Raw genomic sequence first — 23,482 nt, forward strand, 5'->3', positions numbered from 1 at the left:
TGTCCGCCCATTGGTAGGAAGATTGAACCTTGCTAGGTTCAACTGTGGGACATGACTCCTAGGAACAGCACCGAGGTGATTTCCACCAGCGCCTGCTCTTGGTTTGCATCTTATGTACTCACATTTCAGGACTAGATTTTCTTGTTTCATTGTCTGCTTGACCTGCTGTTGGAGCTCCAGCCAACTCGTCCATTGTAGGACCAGGAGTAGCATCGGGCAGGAAGTGGAACATATTGTGTGGGTTGAACTGGGCTCCCTGCTTCTTCTTTGTTCATGCCGATACATGTTTGTGGGCTTGGCTTTCTGGGAAGTCTCCACTCAACTGAAGATCCAGGAGTCTCCGGGTGTGAAGACAGGCTGACCAATTCTGATGATACTGACCTTCAACACACGGATAGCTACGGGTGTTGAACATTAGCCCCAGGGGCAATAGGCGCATGAGTTTAGAAAAGGGATAAGATAAATAACCCCTTTACAATGGATTTGTTTCTGAAATAATCCGCTCCCTCAAGGTTTTCCATGGAACTCAGAATGCACTCTGTTGGATTTTCCTTTTCTGAGGTTTCTGTTTGGGACACAAGGCAAGTATAGGTTACATTCTCTAAATAAATCCTTAAATTACATGCATGCATTTCTTTTTACTTTTTTTCTTGGACATTGCGGCATAGAGTGCTGCCATAGTCCAGCCTGCTGGTGGTGAGTGCTTGCTGACTTTCGGTCTGGTATACTGAGGCAACCATTAGAAGATCTTTCGTAGCATGTGTAGGATATGGAAACAGGGGATGCACATGACGTTGACTTGATCAGTCATGTTGAGCCTGTCATCTAGGACGATCCTTAGATTTCCTGCGTGGTCTATTAGTGTTGGTCCTGGCTCTGATGTCCACCAGGTAGAATCCCATTTAGAGACCTTGTTGTTGAAGACCAGTTATTCCGTCATGTCAGAGTTGAGCTTCAGGCACTTGGTTCACATGCAGTCTACTATCATGGTCATTCAGTTAGTGAAGTTGGTGGTTCTGGTGGTGCTTGGCTTGTCAGTCAGGAAGAGGATGAGTTGGGTGTCATCGGCATAGGAGATGATGGTAATGTCTTGTGATCGGGTGATGTTGGCGATCGGTGTCCTGCATATGTTGAAAAGAGTGAAGCTGAAAGAAGATCCCTGTGGGATATCACATATCAGTGTTTTCGGTCTCTGCTGTGAAGGATGGCAGCCTGACCCTCTGGATTAGTCCTGTGACGAAGGTACCGATCTATTTCAGAGCAGATCCTTGTATGTTAACCTTGTGGACCTTTCTGATGGGGGTACTGTAGGAGACAGTGTATAAAGTCACAGGGGCACTGTTTCTTCTTAACCCAGTATGTTTTGAATGTTGTTGGTGACCCCAATGAGTGCTTTGGCTCTGCCAGGGAAGAAGGGAGATGGATCGGAAGATGCTCAGTTGATTCAGGTCAGTGTGGGCTTCTTGAGGAGTGCATGTTGTTTCTGCAAGATTATATTAACTTGGCAAAATAGCGAATGTGTTGGAGTTGTTGATGATGTGGGTCAGGGTGGTGGTGACTGGTGATGTTCCTAAGTTGTGGATGTTGTGGGGGCATGTGTCAGTTGAGCCCCCTGAGTGCATGGTCTGTATGTTTGCTGCTGTGTTGTTTCTGGTGAGGGTTGTTCATTTGGGCAGGTGGGTATTTTAGCAGGTGGGGGGTGTTGATTGTTTAGCTTCTGACTTGATCCAAGATTATTGGGAAGAAATGCAAAGGAAATGTATTCTTGATTGTCACCTTGTTCAAGGCCCCCAGACTGCACTCTGTTGGATTTTAATTGTCTTCTTTTTCTGTTTGAGACAATAGTCACTAATTTAATCCTTTAATTACATTTCTGCATTCTGTTTGACTTTCTATTGGCGCTCCCTTTGTTTAGACACCTTTCTCTGTCAAATCATAGGTGTCTCTCTCTTTGTCTTAAAAGTCCAAATACCGTTTTTGGTTTCTGGGTTTAGTCAACCCTGAGTGTCAACTTAAAACAAAAGTGTGGTAAATCCTTCAAATTGATGAGTTGAGGTTTATACAGTTTTTTTAATTATCGTTTTACCTAGCCTATTCCAAGGTTAATTTTTTTAAGTTACTAGAAACCTTTGAAGAAGGGAAGCCAAGTTTAGTTATTTCTTCTTTCAATGCACTACCTAGAGTTAGTGGTGATGAGTCCTTCTTATTAAAATAGCACTTGAAGTAAGACGCTCTCTTTGTCTTGCAGATCTCGTTGGAAAACAGGATGACGAGGAAGCCGGATGTTCCAAAAGGAGAGCGAAGGATGTGGAGCCTATAGAAGGTAATTGTGAGCTCGGGAACTAGAGGTATTTCTGTGTTGCAGTCTCGAAGCCAAGTAAAGGTTTTGGCGCGATATGTATATTACCGCGCCAAAGATAGCTGCTAAGTCTTTCGGGAACTCCAAATCTCATTAGAATTTGAGTCCCACTTTCTGAAGCAGATGGAGCCTCCGATGGGAAAAAGATTATGCCTTAACAGAGAGGAGGGTGAAGGGAGGACCAGAAGGGCAATTAAGGAGTCCTTTGTTGGCATACTATAGAATGTGGCAGTGCAAGGAGTTTGTCAATAAATTTGATGTCAGCATGCCACAGGGAGCAGAGGGAAGGGTCAAGGCATCACCATCATTGTTGCTGGGGGGAATGGGGAGAAAGGCCAGGGTGTCAAAATCAGTGTTGGTGGGAGTGGAGGGAAGGGTCAGGGGGTCACCATGAATAGTCCACTGCCCATGTTCCATAAAGGGCACAGAGAGAATGTGAGGTAGAGCGGAAAACAACAGTTCTCCTCCCCCCCCCCCCCCCAAAGGCCCACTATTAGCAGATGTGCCACCCCCAGGAGAAAACACATATTTCTAAAAATATATATATCTACTCCATATGCCATATAAGTCCAAAATCTTCAGATTATGCAACAGATGGTATTTGCGTAAAATGTGTATTGACTGGCAGTGAAAGGGACTGTGCAAAGCCCGACTGGTCATCTATCAGTTACTTATCTCTGCATTTTGATTGCTAGAATGGCGCTAATGAGGTGAATTGTTTGGTCAGGCAGTGCACCATGTTACAAGCTTACAAATAAAAAAGATAAAAGTAATACTATAAATAAATATGCTTCATTATGCCACATAATTGAATCAACCCTGTTTCATAATTTGGTGCTCTTTCGCATAATTCCAGTGACCTTGATGATAGCAATTTGAGATTCGCATGCACACAAAGTTTCAGGAGCTACTATTTGAATGTGTGCATCTTGAGATCAAAGGTAGATTTGTAACTTCTGGAAATTATTTTTATACTGGCAATGGCCCAGTTTATCCCCCAACAATAAAGTTTTGCATTAGGCATGCCAAAAGTATACTGTGGAATTTGGTATGTGGCAAGGTGAAGTAATACTCTGTCTTTTTTTGTCTCTTTTTAGTGTCTTTGGAGAACCTACAGATTCACCAAAAAAGTAAGGTTTTGTTTATTTACTGTTGTACACATTTCCCAGATGCACACACCCACAGACTGATTTAGAACAGTACTTCTGCCTTATGCATAGGACAGGGTTTTAGAAGGATAGTTTTGGCCAGTCAGCAGAGATGGTCAGTGGATGATTGATGCCCATTTGTAGCCAGCCAACTTTTGCCACTATGAGCCGGAGAAGAGTGCGGGAAAAGAGGAGCGGACCGGGACCGGGAGTGTATCCGGAGGAAGAACTACACTCCCCAGGGTTCCTTGCGGTGACTTGTGCTGTTGCGTACCCGCCAGCATCAGCAGAGCGCCAGGAGGTGCAGTCAAACGTGCCCATAGGGCCCCCGCAGAGCGGAATGCCCATTTGTAGCCAGCCAACTTTTGCCACTGTGAGAGGCCAAAGCATAGACAACATCATGTGGGTGTAGTTTTTATTGATAGAGTGCCAACTTTTTCTTATTTAGGGATGCTATTCTGCAAAAATGGTTCATGGAACAAGCATATCGAATCATCTAAAATAATTTTTAAGAACCACCAAGGGAATTTTTAGATTCGCAGCAAAATTGTGCAACAAACCCATACGGGAACTTTTAACATTGTACAGTAGTGAGTGAGTCTCAGGGGTTTGCTATGGTGCAGCAATATGGGGGCGAATTACAAATGAAGGAAAATACGTTTTTAAAAAGATTGTTGGCGGCCCCTAGTGCTATTGCGAACATCATTGTACACAAAGAACTATTTGTACCATATTTAAGTGATACTATAAACATGGCAGGCCTTACACTTTGGCAGGGCTCTGGTCAAAGGGAGAAACAAAGTTCACAAAAGATCTAATAATGGACTGGCTAGTTCTTGACCATAGTTTGAAATACCATGGCTGGAGTGTATTTGCTATCTTTTAATGAAATGAAAAGTAAATATTGATAAAACCAATCCTATTACAAAACAGGAATATAGTAGAAGACATTTGAAATTAAGATATATAACCGCAATGGAGCAGGAAGAGGAAAGGGTTGCCAGTCAAAAATAGAGTGTGGTTAGCTATTGTGAACGCCCGCTCATCAGGGGCTCCTCTTCCACTCCCAAACAGTGACTTCCCTCTGCTTCCCCTACAGCATTCCACTCCTGCAGATTATCACAGTTCCTACCCATCTGGAATTCCATCACGACAGACAGGTGGGTAAGACAGATTATCCAACATGGCTACCGCCTAGAACTCACAGTAACCCCCCCAAACATACCACCCAGGCAGCGTCCAATGTCCACAGAACATATGACTCTGCTTCAACAGGAAGTGCTAGCACTTCTACAAAAGGATGCTATTCAAGTAGTTCCTTTGGAAGAACGGGAACAGGAGTTTACTCCCTGTACTTCCTAATTCCCAAGAAGGACGGGACACTAAGACCAATTCTCGATCTCAGGTCCCTCAACCATTACATACAATCAGATCATTTTCACATGATCACTTTACAACAAGTACTCCCACTACTACAACAGGGAGATTTTCTTTCAACACTAGACCTAAAGGACGTCTACTTTCATGTTCCTATACATCCTGCTCACAGGAAGTATCTAAGGTTTGTCATACAAGGAGAGCACTATCGGTTCAAAGTCCTTCAATTCGGGGTCACAACAGCACCACGAGTGTTCACAAAGTGCTTAGCAGTAGTAGCAGCACATCTCAGAAGACAACAGATACATGTCTTCCCTTACCTCGACGATTGGCTCATAAAAGCAAAATCGTTCATCCAGTGTGTCCAACACACAAAACAAACATTTCAGACATTGCATGACTTAGGGTTTACAATAAAGTACACCAAGTCTCACCTAGAGCCTTTGCACGTTCATCAGTATCTAGGAGCTACCATAGACACATCTACAGCTCTAGTGTATCCCAGTCCAGCCAGGATACAAAGCATTAAGACCTTAGTCGCCATTTTTCAACACCAGCAGTCTCTCGAGTGTTCATGAGGCTGATAGGCATGATGGCGTCTTGCATCTTCATAGTTCCACATGCAAGACTGCAAATGCGCCCATTACAAGAATGTCTAGCACAGCAGTGGAATCAGGCTCAAGGTCAGCTCACAGACCTGGTGTTGGTAGACAGCTGCAATGGTGGAACACCAAAAACTTGACAAAGGGATGGCCGTTCCTAGAACCTGTTACCCAGATAGTGCTCACGACAGACGCGTCCATCACAGGATGGGGAGCCCATCTCTTGCATTATACCACACAAGGCCAATGGAACAACCAACAGAGACAGTTCCATATCAACCATCTAGAGATGCTAGCAATTTTCCTAGCACTCAAAACGTTTCAAGTGCAAGTACGAAACAAAGCTATCCTAATCCGGAAGGACATTATGACAGCCATGTATTACATACAAAAACAGGGGGGGACACACTCTCTGCAACTGTCCCAGCTTGCACAGAACATTTGGAGATGGGCCATTCCTCAAAACATACACCTTCCAGGAATTCACAATCAGATAGCAGATCTGTTGAGTCGACAGTCACACCAGATTCACGAATGGGAGATACATCCACAAGTTCTTCAAACATTCTTCCAAATGTGGGGGCATCCACAGATAGATCTGTTTGCCACCCACGAAAATGCAAAATGCCCAACCTTCGCTGCCGGGTTTCCACACCCACGGTCGGAGGGGAATGCGGTATGGATGATCTGGTCAGGCAGATTTGCGTACGCTTTTCCGCCTGTCCCACTCATTCGACTAGTAGTGCACAAACTCAGACAACAGTCTCTCAAACTAATACTAGTAGCTCCCACATGGGCACGTCAGCCATAGTTCACCACACTACTAGATATCTCACTGGTTCCACATCAAAAATTACGGCTCACGCCCTCCCTGTTGACACAGAACCATGGAGAAATAAGACACCCAGAACCAAGCAAACTGAATGTGGCGATCTGGCTCCTGAAGTCCTAGAGTTTGGTTACTTAAACCTACCACCAGACTGTATGAACATAATTATAGAAGCTAGAAGACCCACTACCAGAGCATGTTGTGCCGCTAAGTGGAAAAGATTTGAAATATATTGTAACAATAATCACGTTGACCACTGGATGTTTCCATCCAAAATATTATTTGCTACCTTCTACACCTACAAAGGTCCAATTTAGCTTATTCTTCCATACGCCTGCATCTGGCAGCAATTGCAGCCTATTTACGGAATAGACAACATCTAGCTCTCTTCAGACTACCTGCAATCAAAGCATTTATGGAAGGATTAAAAAGTATAATCCCACCTAGGTTACCACCTGCTCCAATATGGAACCTAAACGCGGTCCTTACAAGACTTATGGGATGCCCTTTCGAGCATTTACACAAGTGTGAATTGCAATTCTTAACATGGAAAACTGCTTTCCTTGTTGCCATCACCTCTCTCAGAAGAGTTAGTGAAATACAAGCATTCACAATACAAGAACCATTTTTTCAGATACATCCTAACAAAGTGGTTCTTAGGCCTAATCCAAAATTCCTGCCAAAAGTTATTTCTCCTTTTCACCTTAATCAGTAGAGCTACCTGTGTTTTTCCAAAACCCGGACTCTGTTGCAGAAAGGGCTTTACACTCCTTAGATTTTAGAAGAGCCATGTTATACTCCACAGACAGGACTAAATCCTTCAGAAAGACAAAACAACTATTTGTATCTTTCTCTCCCCCACACAAAGGCAATCCCATCTCTAAGGGAGGAATTGCCAGATGGATTGTAAAGTGTATACAAATATGCTATCAAAAAGCTAAACGCACACTAACGATTCCTCCTAGAGTGCACTCCACTCACAAACTAGGAGCCTCTATGGCTTTCTTAGGAAATATACCACCAGAGGACATATGCAAGGCAGTTACATGGTCTACACCACACACTTTCACTAAACACTATTGTGTTGATGTACAAGCCAAGCAGCAAGCTGCAGTAGGCCAAGCTGTCCTTAAAACTCTTATTTCAAACGACTGCAATGGATACAGGTGACCACCGCTAAGGGGAGACACTGCTGCACAATCAATTCTAAGGTGTACAATCTGCAGCTCATATGCCTCGAACGGAATATGCTACTTACCAGTATGCATCTGTTCTTGGCATGTAGAGCTGCAGAGTTGTACACGTCCTTCCGCCTCCCCGGGACTTGTATCCGTTCCAGTTTTTTCATCTTACTTAGATGCACACGCATGGACATTCTTACTGTATCTCTACTAACTCCATCATTTCCCATCATGGCGAAAAACAATCTGAGGATGGAGTCGATGCCCATGCGCACTGTTGTCCAAGGGAGGAGTCACCTATCTCACGACTACAAAGACTTCTTCCAAGACAACAACAACCTGCAATCATCTAAGCTCAACACCAGGTGGTGGTGCAATGCTAAGGTGTACAACTCTGCAGCTCTACATGCCAAGAACAGATGCATACTGGTAAGTAGCATATTCCTTATGGACGTTACAGGGAGGGTCAGGTAATAGTCAATGGACATCCTAACTTTAAGGTGATTACACCCTCCATATGACCACTTCCTGTGGGAAGTGGGCATTACCCTAACCCAGAGGACCAAATTCCACCAAAAACCAAGATTGTGGAATTTTCCTAGTCCTGTTCACTTCAGGTAGACCACCTTACTGGATCGTATTAGCCTGAGGGTGAACACGCATCCTCACTAGCTAATGTTCCCATCTGTCCCTTGTGCCGAATAGGCCGTAGGCAGGGGGTAGCATTTCCCCTGTCCGGGGGAAGCCAGGGTTACCTGCCTTGATATGCAGATTGTTAGTCATCCTGCTTGGAGGAGGTGAAAACAGCTCCTGCCAGAGCAGACTGTGTTCCTGACATGTAGCTGGGAACCTCATTTTGACCAGTGCCCTGTTCATACCTTAAGATGGCGTCCCTGTTCACTTGTACAGTCAGTAAATTAACTGGCAGCATAGGGGCATATCTGCTCATGCAGATATGCCCTTACATGTAATATAATGCACCCTGCCTTAGGGCTGTAAGGTCTGTCATCGGGGTGACTTATAAATTTTACATGCACTGTTAGAGGATATGGCACACAGAGTGTGTGGCATGTCGTGTTTTCATTTTTTAGAGCACCTTTTCATGCAGCCTGCAGTGGCAGTCTACACCGCACATGTGCCGCATCAAAGCCCTATGTTTCTATTTTCCTATTTGCGCTGCAAGGCCACACCACTGCCAGAATGTACGCTATGTAAGCACACGTATTCGAAAACTACCGGCTATGATAATACTTAGAATTGACCCCTCTTGTAGTAAGTTGACTGGCATCCGTAGTCTATCTGATCTCACCGGGGAGAAGGGGCAGGCAGGAGAGGTGGTGGGCACAAGACTATTTTTGATGTGGTGGGGTACTTACCCATGCCTGGAGGCCCTCTAAACAAGCAATTGCAATGCAACAGGTCTCACATTTCGCATGTTTTAAAAATGAAAACAAAAATAAAAGGCATTGTTATTTGCATTGTCAATAGCTCAAACTCATGTAAATGCGAGACCTATTGCATTGCAAATGCTTGTTTGAATGTTGTTGGTGGCCGCAATGAGTGCTTTGGCTGGCTAGGGGAGAAGGGAGATGGGTCGGAAGATGCTCAGTTGATTCAGGTCAGTGTGGAGGAGGGCATGTTGAGGAGGGCATGTTGTTTCTGCAAGTTTTCATAAATTTGGCAAAATAGTGAATGTGATGTGGGTCAGGATGGTGGTGACTGGTGATGTTCCTAGATTGTAGATGTGGTGGTGGCATGTGTCAGTTGCGCCCCCTGAGTGCATTGTCTGTATGATTGCTGCTGTGTTGTTTCTGGTGAGGGTTGTTCATTCGGCAAGGTGGGTATTTTAGTTGGTGGGGGTGTTCATTGTTTAGCTTCTGACTTGATCCAATTATTGGGAAGAAATGCAAAGGACATTTATTCTTGATTGTCACCTTGTTAAAGGCCCCAGACTGCACTCTGTTGGATTAGTGACAATAGTCACTAATTCAATCCTTTAATTACAATTCTGCATTCCGTTTGACTTTCTGTTATCGCTCCCTTTGTGCATATACGTTTTTCTATCAAATCATAGGTGTCTCTCTCTTTGTCTTAAAAGTCCAAATACCGTTTTTGGTTTCTGGGTTTAGTCAACCCTGAGTGTCAACTTAAAACAAAAGTGTGGTCTCTGCACCAAAGAATAATCCTTATCGATGACTTGAGGTTTATACAGTTTTTTTAATTCTCTTTTTCCCTAGCCTATTTCAAGGTTGTTTTTTTTTAAGTTACCAGAAACCTTTGAAGAAAGGAAGCCAAGTTTAGTAATTTCTACTTTCAATGCACTACCTAAAATTAGTGGTGAGGAGTCCTTCTTATTGAAATAGCACTTGAAGTAAGTCTCTTTCTTTGTCTTGCAGATCTCGTTGGAAAACAGGACGACGAGGAAGCCGGATGTTCCAAAAGGAGAGCGAAGGATGGAGAGCCTAGAGAAGGTAAATGGGAGCTCGGGAACTGGAGGTATTTCTGGGCTGGAGTCTCAAAGCCAAGCAAGGTTTTGGCGCGATATGTATATTACCGCGCCAAAGATAGCTGCTAAGTCTTACGGGGACTCCAAATCTCACTAGAATGTGAGTCCCACTTTCTGAAGCAGATGGAGAAAAAGAGTATGCCTTAACAGTGAGGAGGGTTAAGGGAGGGGCAATTTAGGAGTCCTTTGTTGGCATACTATAGAATGTGGCAGTGCAAGGAGTTTGTCAATAAATTTGATCTCAGCATGCCACAGGGAGCAGAGGGAAGGGTCAAGGCATCACCATCATTGTTGCTGGAGGGCAGTGTGAGCAAGGCCAGGGTGTCAAAATCAGTGTTGTTGCAGGGAGTGGAGGGAAGGGTCAGGGGGTCACCATGAGTAGTCCACTGCCCATGTTCCAAAAAGGGCACAGAGAGAACGTGAGGTAGAGCAGAAAACAACAGTTCTCCCCGCCAAAGGCCCGCTAATAGGTGATGGGCCCCCCCAGGAAGAAAACACAGATTTCTAAAAAAATACATATCTACTCCATATGTCATGTAAGTCTACTATCTTCAGATTATGCAACAGATGGTATTTGCGGAATATCTGTGTTGGCTCGCAGTGAAAGGGACTGTGCAAAGCCTGACTGGTCATCTATCAGTTGCTTATTTCTGCATTTTGATTGCTAGAATGGTGCTAATGAGGTGAATTGTTTGGCCAGGCAGTGTACCATGTTACAAGTTTACAAATGAGAAAGATAAAAGTAATACTGTAAAAAATATGCTGCAGTATGCTGCATAATTAAATCAACCCGGTTTCATAATTTGGTGCTCTTACGCATAATGATAGCAAGGTGAGATTTCTCAAAGAGCACGCATGCACTCAAGTTTCAGGCGCTACTATTTGAATGTGTGCTGCTTTAGATCAAAGGTAGATTTGTAACTTCGGGAAATGACTTTTATACTGGCAATGCCCCAGTGGTTGCCCCAACAATAAAGTTTTGCATTAGGCATGCCAAAAGTACACCGTGGGATTTGGTATGTGGCAAAGTGAAGTAATACTCTGTCTTTTTTTGTCTCTTTTTAGTGTCTTTGGAGTACCTACAGGTTCACCAAAAAAGTAAGGGTTTTTTTATTCACATTTCCTAGATGCACACACCCACAGACTGATTTAAAACAGTACTTCTGCCTCATATATGAAACAGGGTTTTAGAAGGAAGGTATTGGCCAGTCAGCAAAGATAGTCAGTGGATGACTGATGCCCAGGCTCTAACCCTGGTTATGTAGTCCAACTCTGAGGCAGGATCAAGATACATGATACATAACAAAAGGTATATTGTCCTTATGCTAAAAATCCCAAAATCATCATCATGCAGGATATTGTGTCAGGTACCGTTTTTCAATAACATTGACACACTTTTAAAGCAAAAGTAGAAGTCGAAGTGTTGGTGAACGACTCCCCTAGGACATTTGTTTGGCTTATTACTTAGGCCGCATATAAACAGAGGTCATTGGGGGCCCTCCCCAGGGGACTTCTATTGACCTTGGTTTTATCAGTTTCTGTCGCGGGCACTAGGCCTAGCCACACAAGTGGGGCAGCGTTTTTGTTGGCACATGTGGGGTAATGATGAGTGGTAGGAATTTTGGAGATTCCTTCGGTTTCCTGAAGTTTCTATCACAGAAATGGAAGGGAAATGCATTATTTCAGACAAAGTTTAAGGTTTGCAGAGCATTGTGGGTAAGAAAACCTTGGGAGATCCAAGCAAGGTGCACCACCCTGGACTCCCCTGGTTGTCTACTTTTCAAAAATGTTTGTGGTTTATTGATTTGCATGGGTGGCACCACAGCACGGCCCCAAATACAGCAGCTACCCATATTGCTTATCTCTCAATGTAGTGCTGTAGGGTCTTTTGAGTAGTGGTCTCTTGGTCTACCCACACATGTGGGATACTGTCCTTTTTGGGAGATTTGGGGAATGCTGAGGGGATGGAAGTTTTTGGCTCCCCGCAGATTCCAGAACTTTTTATCACAGAAATGTGATGAAAATGTGTTGTTTTAGTCTGAGTTTGAGGTTTCCTATGGATTCTGGGTAAAACATCCTGGTGAGAGCCTCACTTCACCCCTCGCTGGATTTCCTTAGGTATCTAGTTTTCAAAAATGTTCAGGTTTTCTCGTTTTTTTAGGTGCTAACTGAGCTAGGGCCCAAAATACACCGCTACCCACTTTGTATAAAAAGGGTCAGTTTTGAGTTGACAAATGTGGTGTATTTATGTTACGCTTTGGGCCTTTTGCCTGTCATGAGCACTAAGCCTACCAACACAAGTGAGGTACCATTTTTATCTGGAGACTTGCTGAAATGCTAGGTGGAAGGAGGATTGTGGCTCCCTGAAAATACCAGAAGTTTCCATCACAGAAATGTGATGAAATGGTTATGTTCGAGGCATATGAGCTGCAGATTGCACACTATGCATAGATGGCCACCTAGTGTTGGGCCCGGATGTTTTCAGTTTGTTTTGTAGAAAAGTCTTTGGAAGTAACGAGATATGTGACTCCTCCTTTGGATGATACTGCGCATGGTCATCGGCTCCATCCCCAATTGATTTTTCCGCCACCTGGCTCGGATGTGTTTCCAGCGCTCTGTGATGAAACCGAGTCCCTTCGGTGCGCAATCCTCACCAAACTACAAAACTTAGTTTTGAATGCTTCTCCACACGACGCTACTCTTCATCGTCGAATACTTCGATTCCGGTCGTCGACGACTGCCTTCGGGGCTAACTAGGCCTCAACTCCAGCTCATGGAAAGGACGCCATTCAAAAAGTGTCCTCAATGTAGGTCGAAACTTCCCCACACCTACCTTCACGAGGTGTGTAACCTCTGCCTTTCCCCGGAGCACGAGGCAAGGGACTGTTCAGCTTGTGCCTCTTTCTGCTCCAAAAACACTATCTGGGACCGAAGAGCAAGAATAACAATGGCTCGATCTTCATGCTCCATTCCGGATGACATCTTCGAGGAAGGCGTCAACGTCCCAGAACATCAGGACGTCGACAGCGGTTCTGAACATGAAGAAGATTTGGATGTCGAGGACGTCACTCCAGCGCAACCGGTCATAAGTAAGACCGTCGACCCCGACCCTTCCTCGACACACCCAAAGAAGGCCAAGGTTACATCCTCACCCTCGAGTGCACACCGACACTCCGCTTCTACTGCCCCACCTTCGGGCCCGGCAAAGAAGCCAATTAAGCCTTCGGCCGACTTAGGCTCGAGTCAGCCTTCCCATGGACCTAGCGCCAACTTACCGGCACTGAAAAAGACATCGACATCGGCTACGCCGACGCCTAAACCATCGGCGCCCAAAGGCACAACTCCTTCGGCACTGAAACTGAGGTCGGAACCAAGCAAGCCTTCGGATTCCAAAAAACAGCCGGAACCGAAAAAAGCATTGAATCCAAAGAAACAACCGGATCCAAAAACAGTACCTGACCCGAAAAAACCTTCGGAACCGGAAAAACATTCGGAGACGAAAAAACATTCGGAGACGTGAAAGAGTACTGCTTCCCCGACAAAAGACATTGTCAAAAAACCAAAGCAAGCCGCTTCGGTGCCCAAACCTTCCACAGCACCAAAAGACTGGCTTCCGGAAGAGGACTTATATTTTCCAGAACCTGCCCAAAACACTCTGGCTAAGGACCCAATAACTAGACAGTTGATTTTGGCCTCAAAGACCGACCACTGGACAAGCCAGCTCCAGCTCCGCTTGCAAAGAAGGACATGGCTACCTCGCCTTTAAGGTCGCCTTCCCCTTCTCCTCCACCTATGCCATCACTACACTCTCCCATACCACAGCTTTCCCCTACACCCTCTCATACAGATGATAGTTCTGATGATATGGGGGCTAACATGCCTGATTCAGACACACCTACAGGATCACCTGACCCATGGGTTGATTACACCACCCCAGATGTCCCAAATGTCCCTCAGGATAACTTATACCCCTCACGGCCTTCCCCACCAGAAGACACTATAGGGTTTAACAAACTAATACACAGGGCTGCACAATGTCATGGGGTGGACATGCATACAGACCCTGTAGACAAGGACTTCCTGATGGATACCTTTGATAACGCACAAAGGTCAGCCTCCATCTTATCCATCTTACCAATGCTCAAAGGAGTAATTAAACATGCTACTGAAGTCTTTAAAGACCCAGTCAGAACTAGAATCATTAATCCTCGTATACAGAAGAAATATAAAGCCGCCCCTTCAGACCCAGAATACATTAAGGGGCCAGTACTACTAGACTCACTTGTAGTTTCCAACGCAATCAAGGGAGCTAACTCGCAAACATCAGGTGATGCTGCCCCACCAGATAAGTGCGTCTAAATTACTAGACGCATCAGGGAAGAGAACTGCGTCTCAAGCAGCAAACATCTGGCGTATCGCCAACACACAAGCATTGTTAGCCAGATATGATAGAGCACACTATGATTAATTAGAGTCAATAATGAGAGACCTCCCTGATAAGTACAGGGATAGGGCACATGAACTCGTCCAAGAGGGTAAAAACATTACAAATACCTCCATCAGATGTGCCCTTGACGCAGCTGATACTGCGTCTAGAGCTGTTAACACCAGTGTCTTGCTATGCAAACATGCCTGGCTACGTGTATCAGGATTCAAACCTGAGGTAAAAAATGCCATTCTAAATCAACCTTTCGATGAGCAACACCTATTTGGACCCAATGTGGATGTATATCTTGAAAAAATGAAAAAAGATACAGACACCGCCAAATTTATGGGAGCCCTGCAGTCACAGGCTTCCCGACGTTCATTTTGTCGCTCATCCTATAGATGTGCCACCAGAGGATATTCCTCAGTCACAGCCTCAGCCTCATACAAAGCCCCCACACAATCCACTTACGGCAAGGGCTACCAAAGGGGCGGGTACAGGGGTAACAATAACAAGGGTAGAGGTAAAAATAACAATTCCTGCTCTACCTCCACCCCTGCCCAATGACTCCCTTCTCCTTCCCCCGCCCCACTCCACTCCGGTTGGGGGAAGACTCCAACAGTACCTGCCAGCCTGGGAAAACATCACATCAGACAGGTGGGTGTTACACATTATTCAATCAGGTTACTGTCTAGAACTACAATCTACCCCCCCAAACATACCACCCAGGCAGTGTCCAATGTCACAGGAACATTTGACACTGCTCAGACAAGAGGTAATATCCCCCCTGCAGAAAAATGCAATAGACATAGTTCCAAAGCACCAGGAAAACAAAGGAGTATACTCACTGTATTTCCTAATACCAAAAAAGGACGGATCTCTAAGACCCATCCTAGACCTCAGACCTCTAAACATTTACATTCAGTCGGACCATTTCAAGATGGTCACACTCCAACAGGTCCTTCCACTACTGGGACTAAACAACTTCCTTGCCACTCTAGATCTCAAGGATGCCTACTTCCAAATTCCCATCCACGCAGCGCACAGAAAATATCTCAGATTTGTGCTAGACGGGCAGCACTACCAGTTCAAAGTCACAACAGTGCCAAGGGTGTTTACCAAATGCCTGGCAGTGGTAGCAGCACACTTAAGAAGACAACACAGTCCTGTCTTCCCATATCTGGACGACTGGCTCATAAAAGCCAGCTCATACAGCCAGTCTGTACAACACACTCGCGCTACCATTCAACTGCTTCACGATTTGGGATTCACAGTAAACCACACCAAGTCGCATCTACAACCCTCACATATACTACAGTGTCTCAGCGCTACAATAAACACCCAGTTAACACTAGCGTATCCCTCTCCAGCAAGGATAACAAGTGTACAGACTCTTCTAATAAAATTCAAGCCGCAACACTCACTTGTAGCTCGAGTGTTCATGTAGCTCATAGGAAGGATGGCATCTTGCATATTCATAGTTCCTCACACAAGATTGCAAATGCGTCCACTTCAAGAGTACCTAGGGCGCCAATGGAACCAGGCTCAAGGTCAACTTACAGACCTAGTGTTGGTGGACGGTCGGACTCATCGTTCTCTGCAATGGTGGAACACCAAAAATCTTTCCAAAGGGCGACCGTTTCTAGAGCCAGTTCCTCAAGTAGTCTTAACAGCGGACGCATCGCTCTCCGGCTGGGGAGCTTACCTCCTGCATCACACCACGCAAGGCAGGTGGACACCGCAACAAAAGCTACTCCACATCAACCACCTAGAGTTACTAGCTGTGTTTCTAGCCCTAAAAGCTTTTCAAACTCAAGTGTCAGGCAAAGCTGTCCTAGTCCGCACAGATAACATGACAGCTATGTACTACATAAACAAACAGGGAGGGACACACTCTCTGCAGCTCTCTCAGTTCGCACAGCAGATATGGAGATGGGCTATACCACTAAAGATCTTCCTATCAGCCCAACACGTCCCAGGAGTACAAAACACCATGGCAGATCTGCTAAGTCGACAAACTCCACGAATGGGAACTTCATCCACAAGTTCTTCATCCGTTCTTTTAAATGTGGAGACAACCTCAAACCGACCTCTTTGCCACCCACGAAAACGCAAAATGCCCAAACTTTGCCGCCAGATACCCACACCCATTGTCCAAAGGCAATGCTATATGGATGAACTTGTCGAAACTATTTGCGTACGCTTTTCCTCCTCTCCCACTATTTCCATTAGTTGTGCACAAATTACAGCAAGATTCCCAAACTACAGCAAGATTCCCTAACACTCATCCTGATCGCTCCAACTTGGGCCAGACAAGCGTGGTACACCACGCTGTTGCAAATGCCTGTAGTACCACACCAAAAACTAAACCTATCTCCACACCTATTAACGCAGAACCGTGGAGGAATCAGGCACCTGGACCCAGCTCAGCTCAACCTAGCGATCTGGCTCCTGAGGTCATAGAGTTTGGTTACCTCAACCTTCCCCCAGACTGTACGAACGTTATCAAAGAAGCTAGACGCCCCACCACTAGAGCATGTTACGCTGCTAAGTGGAAAAGGTTTGTCATATACTGCCAAAACAACCAAATTGATCCTCTAGATGTGTCTATTCAACACATCATTGGATATTTACTGCACCTTTAAAAGTGTAACTTAGCCTACACGTCTATCAGGTTACACCTTGCAGCTATTGCAGCATACTTGCAAAATAGACAACATCTATCTCTTTTTAGAGTGCCAGCTATTAAAGCTTTCATGGAAGGACTCAAAAGAATAATTCCTCCCTGAACACCACCTGCACCAGTGTGGAATCTAAATGTAGTTCTCACAAGGTTAATGGGACCTCCCTTCGAACCATTACATAAATGTGAATTGCAATTTCTAACCTGGAAAGTAGCTTTCCTAGTAGCCATTACGTCTCTTAGAAGGGTTAGTGAACTACAAGCATTTACCATTCAGGAACCCTTTCTGCAAATGCATCATAACAAAGTGGTTCTTCGCACTAATACAAAATTCCTTCCAAAAGTCATATACCCTTTTCATCTAAATCAATCTGTTGAGCTGCCCGTGTTTTTCTTGCAGCCTCAAACAGTCGCAGAAAGAGCTCTACACACTTTAGACGTCAAGAGAGCATTACTGTACAACATTGAAAGAACACAACCCTTTCGTAAGACAAAACAACTTTTTGTGTTTTTCTCACCGCCACATAAAGGCAATCCCATTTCAAAGTCAGGGGTCGCTAGGTGGATTGTTAAATGTATGCAAATATGTTATCATAAAGCTAAACGCACATTAACAATCCCACCAAAAGCCCATTCTACCAGGAAAATAGGGGCTTCAATGGCATTCTTAGGGAACATTCACCTAGATGACATATGCAAAGCAGGCACTGTGGGCCAGGCTGTACTAAAAACTCAGTTTCAAACCACTGCAATAGATACGGGTGGTCGCCGCTAGGTGTGGGAACTGCTATATAATATATGCATAGTGTGCCATCTGCAGCTCATATGCCTTGAACAGAAAATGCTACTTACCAGTATGCATCTGTTCTTGGCATGTAGAGCTGGAGAATTGCAAACGCCCACCCGCCTCTCTGGCTACCTTTATCTGTTCCAGTGTTCTCTTAATTAGGTACATATCACATGGACATCACTTTCTCTAATACAGCTCCATCACTTCCCAAATGGCGAAAAACAATCTGGGGATGGAGCCAATGACCATGCCCAGTATCATCCAAAGGAGGAGTTACCTATCCTGTGACTTCCAAAGACTTTTCTACAAAACAAACTGCAAACATCCGGGCCCAACACTCGGTGGCAATCTATGCATAGTCTGCAACTCTGCAGCTCTACATGCCAAGAACAGATGCATACTGGTAAGTAGCATTTTCCTTTTTATTCAAAGTTTGAGCTTTGCAAAGGATTCTGGATATAAAAACCTGGTTAGAGCCACATATCTCAACCGACCCTGGATACCCCTTGGTGTCTAGTTTTAAAAAATGTACAGGTTTTCTATGTTTCTCAATGTGCTGGCTGAGCTAGGGTCGAAAATCTTCAGCTAGCCACTTAGCAAAAAGACAAAGGTTCAGTTTTGAGTGGAAAAATGTGATATATTCACGTTGCATTTTGGCCAATTTCCTGTAGGGGACAATGGGCCTCCCCACACAACTGATGAACCATTTTTATTGAGAGACTTGGGGCAAGGCCGGGTGGATGGAAGTTTGTGTTTCCCTCCAGGTTTCAGAACTTTGCATCAAAGAAATGTAAGGTAAATGTGTGTTCAAGGAATGTGTGCTGTAGATACTCATGCTTTGCATACTCCTGCCATTTAGTGTTGGTTCCGGGTGTTTGCAAATTGTTTTTCTTCAAAGACGTCTTTCCCTACTCAAAGGGTAAGGTTACTCCTCCTTTTGGTGATAGTGCACATGGGCATCAACTCCATTGTTTTTTCCGCCATCAGGTTTGAAACCATTCTTCTGGTTCCCCTCGGTGCGCAATACGCTCTATCCTTGACTGTATTGTTTCGTACACATATCCCACCTCTCTGCGTATTGTATTGGTAAACAAAATCTACTTTTCGATCGGAAAGATTTATAGACGACCTTTGGGCCTAACCTGGTAGGTCCAGCTCTCTGTCGATAGAACGGACAACTTCAAATTCTGTCCTCAGTGCCATGCAAATTACCCGCACACTGACTCACACCAGGTTTGTAACTTGTGTTTGTCTCCGGAGCACAAAGATGAAGACTGCGTTGCTTCCAGATCATTTTGGTCAAAGAAAACTTTGCGAACGTCTGGCTTGTCATCAAGAGATGTAGCTTCAAAGCAGTGAGTACACGCCGGTGAAGAGTCCGAGCAAGGAGATATTGGTGTATCAGCTGAGAAGGACCAATAGGCCTTCTCCGTGTTGGAGTTTGAATCGCAGCTCCAGATAGACCTCAACACCGATGAACTTCCACAGGGACATGGCGACATGACTATAGAAGACACCTTGCCCCATCAACTGACTCACAAAAAACCTAGGGCTTCTGCACCACCTCTACCTCCTGGCTAATGTTGCCACCGAGACGTTTCCGAATAAGCTCCGAAACACACAGTGAAGGCTTTTGGCTCGGGCCGCGTCAACACACACCCTCTTCGTAGCCCAAACTCTCCGGTTCCGAGTCCAAATCTGTCTCGGAGCCGAAATCCTTCATGCCGAAAAATAAACCGTCTTTGGTGCTGAAATTTTCCTCTTCCAAAGGCCAGGCCATATCGGCACCGTAAACTCCATCACCGAAACCAAAAGATGTCCTTGTGAATCCAAATTTAGACATTGTTCCACTGAAATTGGATTCCAAACACAAGAAACTTTATATTCACCCGGAACCAGCTGGTACTTATACCAAGCTACCTCGTAAACACAAGCTTCCTGATGAGGAGACTCATTACAATATCCCTTCAAAGAAGATGTCTGTTCGTACCAGCCCTTTTCATCCACTACCAACATCCCCTCCACCACCCTCTTTTACGACTTTAAATCCTTTGTACATCATCCCTCAGGATTCTCCACAGTCACAACATGAAGGGGACGATATTGATGAGAGAGACACACATTTACCAGTATATCCATGGAAGGATTACACAATTGGCCCTCCATTAGACAACGACCCAGACCTTTACCCTGCCAGGCCACCTTCACCTGATGACAACATATGTTATCAGGAGCTCATTGCCATGGCTGCAGTGTACCATGGGGTGATTCTACACAAAGAATCCCTAGAAGAGGATTTTATGTTTGAGACATTAGGATCCAAACAGAGGTCAACACAAACACTCCCTATGCTTAAGTGTATGATGAGACACGCTGATGAAATTTTTAAAGATCCTGTGCATGCATGTATCTTGACTCCCAGAGTCGAAAAGAAATATGAATCCTCACCAACAGATCCAATATTTATTAAGGTCCAGTTACTACTAGACTAACTAGTAGTGTCCAATGCTCGCAAACAAGCTAATTCCCAAACCTCAGGGGACGCTCCTCCCCCAGACAAAGAATCCAAGCTAATAAACACTACTTGCAAACGCATAGCTGCTTAAACTGCCAATCACTGGCACATTGCAAACATGCAGGGCCTATTGGCCAGATATGACTGGGCACACTGCGGTGAAATGGAGCAATTGCTCCAATATCTCCCAGATGAGCATATGGCAACAGCGCAAGATTTGGTAAATGAGGGAAAGCTAATGTTCAAGGCATATGAGCTGCAGATCGTACACTCTTGCAATAGATCGCCACCTGGTGTTGGGCTCGGATGATTGCAGGTTGTTGTCTTCTTGGAAGAAGTCTTTGTAGTCACGAGATAGGTGACTCCTCCCTTGGACAATACTGCGCATGGTCATCGACTCCATCCTCAGATTGTTTTTTCCTGCCACTGGGTTCGGATGAAAGTTTTTCCGCTCCGGCTAGAAAAGACTTTTTCAGCAACTTCGAAGCGTGAAACTTTATACAAACATTTTCGACATCGAATAGACTTTTCGACCAGCTACATTCCGGTGCGCGACGCGGGCCGTTGGGCCTATCGGCGCCGTACGGCCTACACCTCATGGACAGAACTCCATTCAAGAGAAGCCCGGTATGTCGAGCAAAATTCCTTCATAGCGACCATCAAGAGGTCTGCAACCTCTGTCTATCGCCGGAACACGACGAGTCGACCTGCACAGCTTGTGCATCCTTCCGATCGAAGAAGACCATTCAGGATCGGAGGGCACGTCGACACGAGATGAGGAGATCAGCGCCAGCACCGGAGGCCATCTTCGAGGAGGAGATCGTCGAAGAGGACGTCTCCGAGGACGAGGATCCACTCGAAGATATCTCCGAGGACGAGGCTCCACTCGTCGCAGAGGAAGACTCGCCTGATCCCCAGATCATATCGTGGGCAGAGGATTCAGACGACTCGATTCCATCTCGGCAACCCGTGAGTACTCTTGCCCCTGCACAACAAACACTACCCAAGCCAAAGGCAACGGTCAGCACTCCGCCCATGGGGCCCAGTCAAGACCGAAATATCCCCTCAGACTTCGGGCTCGGCTCCGAGGAAAAAGACTACGCCTTCCGGTGCCTCGGCACCGACGAAACCACATGTGCCAATTCCACCTCCTCCTTTGGCATCGAAGCACATACATCCTTCGACACCGAAGGCCTCTTCGACACCGAAGCCAAAACGCCCTTCGGTACCCAAAGACAAAGATCCTTCGGCACCCAAACCAAAAGATGCATCGGTGCCGAAGCCGAAGACCGTACCGGATTCGAAAGCTTCGACTCCGAAACCTTCCGGTTCCAAAAATAAAGATGGAAAGCTAGAGTCCGGCGCCGCAGGGCCAACGAGACCTGTCTCATCTCCAACCTCGGTACCAAAGACTCCAAGGCCTGATACAGAGACACCTAAACCCTCTAACAAGCCTACCAAGCCGAAAACACCTTCGGCACCGAAAATTTGCCACAGGACTCGATATCGCCCCCTACAGCAAAAAACACAAAACAACCCCAATGGGCACTGAAAAAATAGACGCCGAAGAAGATTGTAGAGGTGGAAGAACTGTTTAGACCAGATCCTAAACAAAGAAAAGTCCATATCAATCCAAAAACTGGACATGTGGAAGCAATTCCTTACAAGAAGAGACCAACAGACACACCACTTCTACTTGTGGTTCCTGCCAAAAAGGATTGTGCAACTTCTCCAATGCACCCTTCCTCTCCTTCACCTTCTACCTCTCCTATCCCTCCTTACATTGAACCTACAGTTTCTCCTGTTCAATCTCCTGCATCATCACACCACACTGACGAAGAGTATGATCTATGTGGGGGGAATGACGTACTAGAGCCACATGCATACCGCTTAGATGAAGATGTCAATCCAGAATATCCTAAAGATGACGATATGTATGGTTTCCCACCACACAATGTGCTCGACATTCCTGATCCCCAGTACTCCCCAACAAAACCTTCCCCTCCAAAAGATGGTATTGGGTTTAATCATCTAATAAATAGAGCTGCCCATTACCGCGGGGTCTCAATGCACTCTGATGCCATTGATGAGGATTTTTTACTGGATACATTTGAGCAGTCGCAAAGGTCTACGCAAATACTACCCATGATCAAAGGAGTCATTAAACATGCTCCAGAAATATTTAAAGACCCGATACGATGTAGGGTATTAAATCCAAAAATAGAAAAGAAGTATAGACCAGCACCATCTGATCCAGTCTATATTAAGGGACATCTGCCACTAGACTCTTTAGTAGTGCCTAATGCACGGAAAAGAGCCAATTCCCAGACTTCTGGTGACACGCCCCCGCCTGACAAACAATCTAAAGTTATTGATGCGTCAGGGAAACGGATTGCTGCGCAGGGTTTAAACATATGGCGCATAGCAAATACACAAGCCCTACTCTCACGTTATGACAGGGCTCAAAACGACCAATTAGGAAAACTAATGGAGCACCTCCCAGATCAATACAAAGATCAGGCAGCAGAGCTCATACAAGAAGGCAAATTAATATCCAATGCCTCAATTAAATGTGCACTAGATGTAGCTGACACAGCATCCAGAGCAGTCAATACTAGTGTTATACTCAGACGACATGGGTGGTTACGCATTTCAGGTTTTAAAACAGAGGTACAGACTACCATCTTGAACCAGCCCTTCATTCAGAACCAATTGTTTGGGCCGGAAGTAGGCAACCCACTAGAAAAGATGAAAAAAGACACAGACACAGGTAAGTCTATGGGTGCATTACAATCCACACAGACTAGAAGTTCTTTCGCCGCTCCTTTTATAGAGGAGGCTCTCAGCAAACCGGCACAGATGCAACATCATCTTTTAAAACGCACACACAGACCTCCTCTAACAAAGGCTTCTTTAGAGGAGGATACAGAGGCAATAATAACAAGGGAAGAGGTAGAGGTAATAACAACAACCGCTCCTCTTCCACTCCCAAACAGTGACTTCCCTCTGCTTCCCCTACAGCATTCCACTCCTGCAGATTATCACAGTTCCTACCCATCTGGAATT

The 23,482-nt window shown here is 45.3% G+C and overlaps 1 protein-coding gene across 3 annotated transcripts in view; it reads left to right on the top strand.

The window, feature by feature from the left end:
• The window catches only part of LOC147718175 (uncharacterized), a 376,315-nt gene that overhangs the window by 79,868 nt on the left and 272,965 nt on the right, over positions 1–23,482 (top strand). For 2 of the 3 annotated variants that reach the window (XM_086919267.1, XM_086919268.1), the window contains 4 exons: positions 2,249–2,323; positions 3,457–3,489; positions 9,893–9,967; positions 11,068–11,100. In XM_086919267.1, coding sequence (XP_086775393.1) covers positions 2,249–2,323; positions 3,457–3,489; positions 9,893–9,967; positions 11,068–11,100 — 216 coding nt within the window. The remainder of the gene's footprint in view (positions 1–2,248; positions 2,324–3,456; positions 3,490–9,892; positions 9,968–11,067; positions 11,101–23,482) is intronic. The other variant, XM_086919269.1, reaches the window with a different exon arrangement.

Source organism: Lissotriton vulgaris, chromosome 4_2 (genome assembly GCF_964263255.1).
Source record: "Lissotriton vulgaris chromosome 4_2, aLisVul1.2, whole genome shotgun sequence".
In the NCBI taxonomy this organism is placed as follows: Eukaryota; Metazoa; Chordata; class Amphibia; order Caudata; family Salamandridae; genus Lissotriton; species Lissotriton vulgaris.